This window comes from Canis lupus, chromosome 5 (assembly GCF_011100685.1).
Source record: "Canis lupus familiaris isolate Mischka breed German Shepherd chromosome 5, alternate assembly UU_Cfam_GSD_1.0, whole genome shotgun sequence".
Taxonomy (NCBI): Eukaryota; Metazoa; Chordata; class Mammalia; order Carnivora; family Canidae; genus Canis; species Canis lupus.
In genome coordinates this window covers 57,128,585-57,140,772 of record NC_049226.1, presented here as the reverse complement: position 1 = coordinate 57,140,772, position 12,188 = coordinate 57,128,585, and the positions used below count along the sequence as shown (strand labels likewise).

Here is a 12,188-nt window from a genome sequence, read left to right as displayed (position 1 = left end):
TGGGAGCTCCCTGGGGCTTAGCTTCAGCTGCCCAGTTGGGCCTTGTCTCTTCCCTCTCATGTCAGCCTGGTGGCACCCAGCACCCAGCCACCACACCTGCAGAGTCCAGGCTCCTTCCTCTGGTTGCCAGTAGGACAGCCTAGAAAGGTGGCTCTGGTCAGAGGTGGGGTGACACATCTTCCAGCCCACCTCCCCCTCGCCTCTGGGGTCCTGAGAGAGGCCAATGAAGGGAAAGCTTCTGGCGTGTGTGTGCGAACTTGGGGAACACGCCACATGTCTTCTGCACACAGGAGGCGGTCCATGCTGTTTGGTGTGCCTTGGGCCCTCATCTTTGCAGTTGTGCCCACACACCCTTCTGGGGGTACGGAGGCCACCAGAACCACGTTCAGCTTCCTGGGGAAGGCGGGTGCTGACCTTAAGCCTCCTCCTCCCCTCCCCTTAACAGAGCAGAGATTACAACAGGCTCAGATGACCCTCCAAACCCCACCAGCACCTGTATTTCTGGGCGGGGGCTGCTGAAGGGCTCTTGCTGGAGGCTCTCAGGACTTGGGTCCAGGATCAGAGATGGACTGTCCCTGTGGCGCCAGAGAAAAGGGCCCCAATCCTCCCATATTCCCTTGAGGCTGTGGCTAGTGGCAGTGCAGGTTCCAGGCCCTCACAGAGCCACACCCTGAGACTCGGGTAGGACTAGGGAAGATGTCCCTACTGGCCATTGGCAGGGGTAGCTGTGCAGGTAAAGGGTGGGGGAGTCCCTCAGTCTCTGAGCACAGTTCCTTTGCTTCATCAGCCCAAAACCCTCACATGGGAAGAAAGGCTTTCTCCCATCTGCCCTCCCTAATCCTGCTACAGCTTAACAGAAAGTACACAGGGGCACCTGGGCACAGTGCTTCCCCCACCGTGCTCTTTGCCCCCAGTAGGCAAGATGCCCTGGACCGAACAAATGCCCACAGGGAGGGTGGGGAACAGCAGAGCCCACAGCCCCATGGTTAGCCCTTCTACCATCCAGGAGTTGCCCTGACCGGGAAAAGCTCCGTACTGGAGAGCCCCCAGCCTCAGGACAGGCTCAGGGTATGGGCACCAGATTCCCCAAGAGGGCATCAGGCTGGCTTTAAGTGGATCTCTCTACCTGCCAACTTTCAAAACCCTTTACAGCCCTCCTGTTTCCCGCCTGGCTCTTCCCCCTCCATTGGGCTTCTACCCTCCCTTCAGGCCCAGAGATGCCAGAGTAGTGATCTGGGCCACTGGACAGTATGGGGCCTCCTCTCTCCCCCCACACTGTCACCTGGGACAGAGTGGCTGCAGTTCCTTCCACTGCAAACCGAGGCCCAGGGAGCTGGGATAGGGACATGGGGGTTGCTAGATCATCATCACTTTCTGCTTCCCCACGGAAGCTCCTGAGTTCCCCCATCAAGCTGGGACAGGAGTCCAAGCCCAGGGATCTCTGGACCTGATGGGAGGGTAGAAGCCAGGGCCAGGGCCAGGGAGTGACCCTCCCCAAATCTTTACCCCCAACCCTTCCCCCACTAGGTATAGAGACCTGGAGAGATCCAGTTCAGGGTCCCAAGTAGCTGATGGGGCCTGGTGTTGAGGTCAGGGTCCCCGAGGCTGGTAATGAGGCATGCTGGGCCTGGCCTGGGTACAGGGTCCTGACCCTCAGCCTCCAGCTTTGCTAGAATCTTTGAAATCTGGTGCTGACCCAGAATTTTTGGGGATGACCAGGAATTAGTAAGGCTGGGGGTGGGGATGTGGAGAGGAGGCCTCCATGAGCACTGCAGCTCACACAGGACCCCCCCCCCCCCCCATCCCAGGTGAAAACCGTACCTGGGAACTGCTACAAGGGAACCCAAGGTCCACCGCACAGAGGCCAGGGACCACTCCTCATCTCCCTGCCAGGACACGGAGGGGCCTCTCAGCCAGAGACGGCCCCCTGCCCCTGAGGCATTTCTGCTTCAAGTGCAGACGGGTTAGGCAGACCCCTGGCCCTGGAGGGGCTCTAGGAGGGATGGTTCTGAGGTGCTGAGGCCTCCGGCAGCTCCTGGAGACCACAGTAGGAGATGGGGGACGTTCCTCCTTCCCGGGTGGTGCACCGGCTGAACCTGTGGGACCCAGAGCACCGAGAGGGCTCGCCCCGGGCCGCGTCTGTGGGTGGAAGAGACGCGCGGAGGGCTGGTTAGAGCTCAGCCTGGTCTCCGGCAAGAAGCGCGGAGTTTTCAGCAAACGAAGCCTCCTCTCTCCCGCGCCCCTGCCGCCTTCTCCCTTCCCCGGCAGGGTCAACCGACCCTTACTCTGGGTCCCACCGCGCCTCTGGGAGGGGCGGCCTGCGGCACACCGACCCGAGTCCTGCGCGCTCCCCTTGGTCGCTAGGGGCTGCCCTCGGGGGCCACGACCGGGATCCCCAGTCCCCGAAAGCCTCAGCAGAGGCCTGGCGGGGGCGCGGAGGGACAGGAACCCGTTCACTCGGGGACAGAAGACGGGACAGGCCAGTGTGGGTCGCAGGGGCCCCCAGCACCCCACACTCCAGGGGTCTTGCCCCGGTCGCCCCCTCCCCTTCGCGATCCGCCCTCCGTGGGCCGCGGGCCCGCGAGGGTTAAGGGGGGCGGGGCGTGGGGCGGCCCCGCCCCCGCCGCCACGCCGGGTCCGAGCGCGCACGGGGCGCGGGGGCGGGTCGGAGCGGGAGGCGGCGGCGGCGGAGGGCGCGGCGCGCCGGGGAGCGCGGGGAGCGGCGGCGGCGCGGCCCCGCGTGACCCTCCGCCGCGCCCGTGAGCCCGCGAGCCCGCGCCCCGCCGCGCCGCCCAGCCGCAGGATGCGCGCCCCGCCGCTGCTGCTGCTGCTGGCCGCCTGCGCGCCGCCGCCCCGCGCCACCGCCGCCGCCGCCCCGACGCCTCCGGGTTGGGAGCCGGCGGCCGACGCGCCCTGGTGCCCCTACAAGGTGCTGCCCGAGGGCCCCGAGGCGGGCGGCGGACGCCTGTGCTTCCGCAGCCCCGCGCGCGGCTTCCGCTGCCAGGCGCCCGGCTGCGCGGCGCACGCCTCGGCCGGCCGCTCCCTGCGCGCCAGCGTCCTGCGCAACCGTAGCGTGCTGCTGCAGTGGCGCCTGGCGCCGGCCGAGGCGCACCGCGTGCGCGCCTTCGCGCTCAACTGCTCGTGGCGCGGCGCCTACACGCGCTTCCCGTGCGAGCGCGTGCTGCTCGGCGCCTCCTGCCGCGACTACCTGCTGCCCGACGTGCACGACGGCGTGCGCTACCGCCTGTGCCTGCAGCCGCTGCCGCTGCGCGCCGAGCCCGCCGCCGCCGCCGCCCCCCCGGAGCCCGCCGCGCCCGCCGAGTGCGTGGAGTTCGCAGCCGAGCCGGCCGGCATGCGGGAGATCGTAGTGGCCATGACGGCGGTGGGCGGCTCCATCTGCGTCATGCTGGTGGTCATCTGCCTGCTCGTGGCCTACATCACCGAGAACCTCATGCACCCAGCTTTCGGGCGCCCCGGCCTGCGCAGGCAGCCCTGAAGCACCGGGCGGTCGCCCCACCGGGGCTCTGCCGGCCGGAGACTGGCGCCCGCTCCCCACTCCTCGCTCCTGCTCCCTCCTTAGGATCTCCACGCAGGGCCTGCTGGAGACTGGTAGGGCCCCGGCCCCACGCCTGGGCCTCGGAGTCATTGCACGACCTTTGGAGCCCGGCAGCTGCCTCCCAGACTCCAGCTCGGGACTCACCCTTGGGCCTGCGCAGGGGTGCCAGCCTCGTCTAGGGCTCTCCCTGCTTTCCAGAGGCCTTTATAGGGGCCACCGGGACATAACAGCCCCTTCTAGCAAGAGCCATTGGAACCCCAGGTCATCACCCTGCACCTCCAGCCTGTGCCAAGTTGGAAAAAACAGGCTGTCATCATTGCTTGGTCACTGTGTGCTTTGCCAACTGGAGGAGGCCCCTTGGAGCCTGTCCTCTCCCCACCTCACCCCAGTGGGCTTAGATTAGCGTCGTGCCTTAGTGTCTTGGGCCCACTGCGGGAGCCAACCACCCGTCCTGTGCTGACCAAGGGGTTCTGTGGCCCTGGTCCTGGCCAGAGCCCCTTGAGAAACCTCCTTTCAAGCTTTGCAGGAGCCCCAAGTGTGGGTAAGGAGTGTGCGATGGTGTTCCCCTACCTGGGTGACAGGCTGGGAACCATGATGTAGCGCAGCAGGTGAACCCCACCTGCACTTGCCATGTCCAGGGCTGAATGTTCTCTGACCTTCCGGGAAGCTGGCAGCTCTTCAGGGCTGCGTCTCATTTTCTTTTGTGGGTGCTGCTTCTGATGAGGGCTTTCAGTGAGTGGGGGCAAGTGGCTGGGAAGACGGCTTGTCTCAGAGGACAGTGTTGCATCTGGAGAGCAGAATTGATGCCGGCCTTTCCCGGCACAACTTGCCACTGTGGTGTTTATCCCAGGCCTCAACCACAGCATGATGGACAGCACCACTCCACCTCTTACTCGCGTTGGCAGCCAAGAGCCCAGGATATGGCTGGTGATGCTGCTACCCACTGGACTGTCCCTTTCTGGGAAGACCCAAGCACCCTGGCCAAGGTTGCTCCTTGAGCTGGGCACCTGGCATCACCAAGAGGGGTAAGGCACACCTCGGCTCTCCGCAAGTCCCTGACTGACCATCCTGGACCTTGTACTTCTGGAGTCACTGTGGCTAACCCCTCTCCACCGTCACCCCAGCAGCCTCCAGTGACCCCAGGTCCTGGCTGGTGTCCCCACAGTGCCCGCTCCCTACCTCTCTGTCTTTGCTCGGCCTGCCCCTGGCATGGCGCTGGTCAGGCGTGAGCCTGGCGTCAATGTCTAAATGTCCATCATTTTAGACCAAAACCACTGTCTTGTGTGCTTACTGGGGAGAGGGAAGGGAGGGGTGGGGGGGAAGTGGGTCCCTTTCCCAGTTCCAAAGCACCCTGTTTCAAGCAGGGGACGGGTGCTTCTGTTTGCCCTCAAACCTTGGAAAAGCATCTTTTCCTAGGCCTGCTGTGTTGGGGTGGGGGGCGTTCGGACAGCATTTGCTGCAGTTAGAAATAGCCCAGTCTCACTGGTGACCCAGTTTTGTGACATGCAGCAATTAGGCAGCTCCAGGAGGGTCCCCTCGCCGGCCTCGCCCTTCCTGGGGAGCGGGATGGTGGGCGGAGGGGCTTGGGGGATGTGCACTAGATCACAACCCACCTTCCCAAAAGCCCTCCTCCTCCTTGGCTGTCCTTGGCTGTCCTTGAGATCCTGGAGCTGGCTGTGACCCTGAGGATCAAACACAGCTGGGGGCGGGCCAGGATCTGAGGAGTGACTCATCCCTTCAGAGAGGGCGGGGTAAAGCTACATGTCTAGACAGCCCCTGGCAGGAGTGGGAGGGGTTCTGCTTCTAGCAGTCTTCATTCTGGTGGGGGCGGGGCGGGGGTGGTGGTGGTGGTGGTGCAGGGGGCTTTGCTGGCTGCAGCCCCTCTTGACCTGTTGTGCACTTGGGCATCTTACACAGGGTAGAAGTGGGAGTCCTTGGCAGCCCTGGTGTGAGGAGCCCTGTCGTCCATCCTCAGCTCCTGAGTGCAGTTGGGTTCCAGGACTGGAGCCATTGTGAGGTTCTGTGAGGCCTGCTCTCATCCCTTTCTTGTCCTCCCCTGGCCCTCCACCTAGTTTGGGGCTTCTTTGTGGGGTTGTGCTCATACCAGCTGGACCCAGAAGCCCGTCCCATTAGCTGCTCCACAAGGCTGGTTTGTAGCCTTCTGCTCCATAGAGTTTCATTCCAGGGGCTTCTGGAAGCATTTGAGCCCAGCTTTAGGTTTGCCAAGACAGAGCTGAGCAGCCGTGCCCCAGCACCGTCCAGTAGGGCATCCTGGGTTTGGGAGACACCCCAGAGCTGGTCTCAGGCTGAGCACTTCTTTTGAGTTCCCTGTCATCCTCACAAACTGTGCGTTCTTCATGTGCCCATCATTCTCCCAGGAGTGACAGGAACACCAGGATCCTAGCCCAGCCAGTCCACCCAAAAGACTGACCCATACCTCCTCCATCCCTACCAGCTTCTAGAGGAGCCTCCCTCCCCTGCCCCCTTCTCTCCCTACTTCTCTCCTTGTCATTGTCTCTGCTCTCCTTGTAGCCACTCCGGCTCTAACTGGCCAGTGGATAGACCTGTCACTGTCCTGTAACATCTTCATGGCTGCCCTGGACTCTGCAGGTGGGGTCCAGATACCTCATTTGTGGGTCAAGACTTTTCCTTTCTCATTGGTGCCTGAAAACACGTCAGGTTATTAATTTTTTGATGTGGAATAGAAGCAACTGCTCTGGTCCTGCTACACTGAAGGTTTTCCTGGCCTGTCAGCCTGGCTCTGCCTTTGAAGAGCCATGTAGCCTTTGGAAGCCTCTATTTCTTTCTTTGCAAAATACAAACGGTCCTGGAACCTAACTCACAGGTTTCTTTTAAAGCTTACATGAGATCAGGCAGGTAGAGATGAATACTTATGCCACCAGTTACTGGGGCATAAGTACCTGGGGCTGAGACCCCAGGGCTACATCTTCAGCCTAACCCTATGCAAAATCTAGATTGGTGGTCCTCCTTGAAATTCCCATTATGATGGCTTCTGTGTACAAACCCCTGATTCCTTGCTCACTCCCCAAAGCTGATTCACAGCCTATAGTCCTTGCCCAGCCAACAGGAAAGAGCCACCATCATCCTGTGAATACAGGCCCAAGACCCTCCATGGCTGGCTCTGGGGCTTAGCAGTGATTGCAGGATGCTGACCTGCCTGCCCAGGGCCCCTCCCCACCGTCCAAGGCAACTGCCTGCTCCCCTGGTCCCAGAGGGTGGGCCCAGGCTCCTGCCGTGAGCCTCAGAGGTTGTAAAGCTAGAGAGCAGGTGGGGGAGACAGCGAAAGGCAGAGAGGCAAAGTTTCACAACGAACAGGTTGTGGAGCTGGTGTTTCCCCGTTACCTCAGGGCTGGGGGTCAGGGCTGTTGGGTCTGGCTTTCAGGGACGTTCAGGAGCTGCCAAGAACGCTGGCCTGGGGGACCGGTGGTTTGGCCGCTTCAGCCTGGGTCTGGAGAGGTGGGGCTGACACCCAGAGCCTCCTAGCCCCACCACATCTCTGCCACGTCCATTTCTTCCCTAACTGCTGTCATGTCTTGTTTAGCTTTGATAATATACGCGGTTAAGATCTTTATCTGTTTTCTGGGTATGGCTTTCTGCTATGCCTCTTTTATCTGCAGGGGCATTACTATGCTTTTCTTACTGTAAATCTGCGTGGGGTTCAGCTGCTACTCTGTTCTCTTGGTCACGTATAACAGAGATGCTTTCCCTAGGCTCCTAGGTGAGGAGTAGGGGGGCCGAGATAGCTTCCCTGACATTCCTACTCTGTTAAATGATGTGGGATACAAAGGCAGAAGAAAATTTACATTTCCTAGCTGCCTACAGCCCATTGACAAGTCCTTGTAACGGAAGGACCTTACTAGGGACTTGGCTGTCTGCATGTTAATACCTTGCTGACGGCAAAAAGCAATCTTATCCCGACCTCCAGGACCCTGTGAGTCCATGCTAGCATATAAAAATTCCTTTGGAAACTTCCTTTATCTCTACCCCACCCTCAGACATACGTTGACCATCATCCCCCAAGCACATGACCCACCAATATCCATCTGAAGGGTCTCATGACTTAGGTTTTATTAGACAGTAATAAATGACCTCCCAACAACCAGCCCCCTCAAGGTCCTAGAAACCTTGCTTCCAAATTCCTTAGAGACTCACATTCTCCCTAACCCCCTCCCAACTTGAGTCTATAATGAGCTGGCCCCTCCTCAGGACCCAGATGCAGCTATTCCTGCCCTCCGGTCCTGTCCCAGTGCTTTAATAAAACCATCTTTTGGGATGCCTGGATGGCTCAGCGGTTGGGCGCCTGCCTTCAGCTGAGGGCATGATCCTGGAGTCCCTGGATCGAGTCCCGCATCAGGCTCCCTGCATGGAGCCTGCTTCTCCTTCTGCTTATGTCTCTGCCTCTCTTCTCTCTCTCTGTCTCATGAATAAATAATTAAAAAAAAACAAAACACCTTTTTTGCTGGGGCACGTGGGGGGCTTAGTCGGTGAAGCATCTGGCCTTCGGCTAAGGTCATAATCTTGGGGTCCTTGGATTGAGCCCCACGTCGGGCTCCCCGCTCAACAGGGAGTCTGCTTCTCCCTCTCCCTCTGCCCTTCCTCATGCTTGTGCTCTGTCAAATAAACAAAATCTTTTTAAAAAACCAAACACAAATACCACTTTTTTTGCACAAAAGACATCTCAAGAATTCCTTCTTGGCTATTGGCTTTGAACCCTAACATCTTTCCAACATCATTAAATATGTAGCCTCATTGTGTCTGGGATCTGCCTTTCTTCTCCCCTCGTCCACTTTTATCTGAACTTGGATTTCCTTTGCCCTGGTGTCTCCATCCTGCTCAGTTTGGGTTCTTTCATGCCCGTTCCCTTTTTCTCTATTAGCAACCACTCTGATGTGTCCTGTTTGGTTTTTGTTTTTTTTAACTTACCTCAAAGTTGTGCTGTGGATCTTTATTATCTTTACTCAACACAATATATGGGATTTATCCATGTTGCAGAATGCACAAATATTTTTTTAAAGATTTTATTTATTTATTCATGAGACACACACACACACACACACAGAGGCAGAGACACAGGCAGGGGGAGAAGCAGGCTCCATGCAAGGAGCCCGATGTGGGACTCGATCCTGAGTCCCCAGGATCACACCCTGGGCTGCAGGCAGCACTAAACCACTGCGCCACCGGGGCTGCCCCTTAAAGATTTTATTTATTCATTCATGAGACACACACACACACACACACACACACACACACACACACACACAGAGAGAGAGAGGCAGAGATACAGGCAGAAAGAGAAGCAGGTTCGATGCAGGGACCCCAACGTGGGACTCGATCCCTGGTCTCTAGGATCACACGCCGGGCTGAAGGCGGCACTAAACCACTGAGTCACTGGGGCTGCCCCCCTATCAATTTATTCTAAATGACTAAAAAAGCACTTAACGCTCCTATCAGCAGTACGCTTGAGGTTTTATTTCCCTAATTTCTCACAAATACTGTGTATCAGCTTTCTTTTGCCGTCTGCTAGCTGTGTAGCAGTGACCTGAGGCTGCAAGTTACTTACAATTTTTTTTTAATTTTTATTTATTTATGATAGTCACACAGAGAGAGAGAGGGAGGCAGAGACACAGGCAGAGGGAGAAGCAGGCTCCATGCACCGGGAGCCTGACGTGGGATTCGATCCCGGGTCTCCAGGATCGCGCCCTGGGCCAAAGGCAGGCGCCAAACCGCTGCGCCACCCAGGGATCCCACAATTTTTTTTTTTTTTAAGATTTTGAGAGAGTGGGAGAGCAGACAGGGAGGGGCAGGAGATAGAATCCTAAGCCAACTTCTTGCGGAGCGCAGAGCCTAACATGGGGCTCAGTTCCATGACCTCAAGATCATAAGCTGAGCGGAAACCAAGAGTAGGATGCTTAACTGACTGAGCTGTCCAAGCGCCCCACCTACTATCCTTATGAGACATTTGAATTTCTCCTTGAATGAAGTGTTTATTCCTATTCTTTGTACATTTTTCTATTGCTATGAATTTTTCCTTTGGATTTTCAAGAGTTCCACAAATATTCTAGATCAGCACTGCTCAATAGGGCTTTCTGAAATTATGAAACTTTTTTTTAAATCTGTGCTGGGTTAGTTTTCCAGGGTTATTATAACAAATCACCATAAACTGGATGGCTTAAAACAGCAGACATTCCAACAGTTTTGGAGGCTAGACGTCTGAAATAAAAAGGTCAGCTGTGTTGGCTCCTTCTGAAGGCTCTGAGGGGAAAATCTGTTTGGTGCCTCTCTCCAGGTTCTGTTTAAAAGAAATCCTTAATTCTAGTGACAGGAGACCTTTTGTTTTCTACTACGTGTTGTATGCATCTTTTTGGTTTGAAGCAATCCTTGCACACACAAGGAATACAGATACCTTCCTTGGGTGCCTGACTGGCTGTCAGAAGAGCAGGGAACTATTAATACCGGGGTCATGAGTTCAAGCCCTATGATGGACATAGGGCTTACTTAAAAAATGTATTTTCCTGTTTTTTCAACTGGCTCTGATTTTATACCTCTTATATATACCCTTAATGCATATATGCATTATGCATATACCTTTTATATATTCCCTTAATCTATCTAGAGCTTTGTATAATATGTGAAGTTGAGATCCAGCTTTTTATATCCATACACTGAACCAATTTTCCCATCCCATTGTACAGAAACAATCCATTCTTTCCTAGTATGTAGTGCTCCCATCATTTACCATGTTCCCACATTTACGTGGGTCTGTTTATGGCTATTGCATTCTGTAGGTCGGTGTGTCTTTTCCTACAGTACCATATTTACTATCTTTATTAAAACTTTATAGGGTGAGTTTCCACATTTTATGTTTTTTTAAAATTTTTTAATTTTTATTTTTTTATTTATGATAGTCACAGAGAGAGAAAGAGAGGGAGGCAGAGACATAGGCAGAGAGAGAAGCAGGCTCCATGCACCGGGAGCCCGATGTGGGATTCGATCCCGGGTCTCCAGGATCGCGCCCTGGGCCAAAGGCAGGCGCCAAACCGCTGCGCCACCCAGGGATCCCAATTTATGGTTTTAAAAAGACTTAATGAGATTTCTAGTTCAAGCCAAGATGAAGATTTTTAGTTCAAGCCAAGATGAAATAACAGGAACCAGAATTATTTCCTACCTGAAAACTAAAAAACACAAAATATGTAAAACAAAAGTTCTAAGCACTGAAGGGCTGTGACCCTTGAGAGAAAGGAACAAATGAATTTTTTTTAAGATTTTATTTATTTATTCATGAGAGACAGAGGCAGACACAGGCAGAGGGAGAAGCAGGCTCCATGCAGGGAGCCTGATGTGGAACTTGATCCTGGAACCCTGGGATCATGCCGAGTCGAAGGCAGATGCTCAACTGCTGAACCACCCAGGCATCCCCAAATGAATTGAGTTCTAAGACTGCTTCAGCTTTCCATTTGGTTTTCAGAATGCGCAGCAAGGAGGAAGAACTTGGGCAGAGCCCAGTGGTTGGCCTGAGCTGAATGGATGGGTCTGGGAGGAAGGGAGGCGAAGTTGGCCAGAGTTCACAGGTGAAACATTGAAGTAAGAAGAGAATACATGGGGATGAATAGCTTAGTACTGACTAGTATGTATGAGGGGACCATGAGGCCAAGAGAAGAACCAACAAAGACAATTAGAGGGAAACCTCCCAGAGCTGAAGCAGAGCCAGGAGCAGTGCCCCCAACAACCAGCCAAAGTGCATGTCTGCTGTTTGGGGCCTAATAACACCTGTATCAGCTGTTTGGCATTGCTGTGCAGCTCACTGATGCTCTTTGTATGTCTTCAATTTCATTTTCTGTGATGTCTAATATACTATTATTTCCTTTTTTTTTTATTTCCTTTTTTTTTTAAGATTTTATTCATGAGAGAGAGAGAGAGAGAGAGAGAGGCAGAAACACAGGCAGGAGAAGCAAGGTCCATGCAGGGAGCCCGATGTGGGACCTGATCCCACGGACTCCAGGATCACACCCTGCGCCGAAGGCTGAGCCACCCAGGGAACCCCTATACCATTATTTCCACCCAGTGTATTTTTCATATAGATATTTCAGCACAAATCATAAAAGAACAAATTGATTAACATAGTTTATTAAGCTTATGAACTTTTGTCTTTCAAAAGACATTGATGAGAGGAAGAAAATACTTGTAAATTACATATCTGATATGTATGTATGTATATATATGTAAAACAGATACACAGCTTGAAACTCTATATGATAAATGTATAAATGATTCAGACACTTCACTGAAGATGTAGCAATGACCAACAAGCACATTAAAATATGTTCAGTTTCACTAGTCATTAAGAAAATACACATTAAAAAAATATATATATACATTAAAACCACAAGAAGAGGGGCACATGGCTAACTCAGTTGGTAAAGTGTGTGACTCCTAATTCCAGAGTCATGACTTTGAGCCCCACATTGGGCATGGAGCCAACTTAAAAAAGAAAAAAAAAGTAAAACCAAATTAAGAGATCATAAGATACTACATATTAGACTGTCCAAAACTAAAAAGACTAATCATATCAAGTGTTGGTAAGGTAACTACAACACTGCTAGTGGGGAGGCAA

At 54.5% G+C, this 12,188-nt stretch overlaps 1 protein-coding gene and 1 long non-coding RNA gene across 3 annotated transcripts; one reads left to right on the top strand and one right to left on the bottom strand.

The window, feature by feature from the left end:
• On the bottom strand, positions 1-2,520 carry LOC111095962. Of its 2 annotated transcripts, XR_005359787.1 has the most exons (3): positions 2,286-2,520; positions 1,822-2,139; positions 1-575 (listed from the first exon to the last, which is right to left on the bottom strand). It is a non-coding gene; the product is annotated as an uncharacterized LOC111095962 (long non-coding RNA). The 2 variants fall into 2 exon arrangements; XR_005359786.1 differs by lacking the exon at positions 2,286-2,520 and having other exon boundaries at positions 1,822-2,274.
• Positions 2,521-2,803: 283 nt separating this feature from the next.
• Positions 2,804-4,827, top strand: FNDC10 (fibronectin type III domain containing 10). The gene has a single exon (XM_038537638.1). The coding sequence runs from the start codon at positions 2,804-2,806 to the stop codon at positions 3,494-3,496; it is 693 nt and encodes a 230-aa protein (XP_038393566.1). The 3' UTR covers positions 3,497-4,827.
• The last annotated feature ends 7,361 nt before the right edge of the window (positions 4,828-12,188 follow it).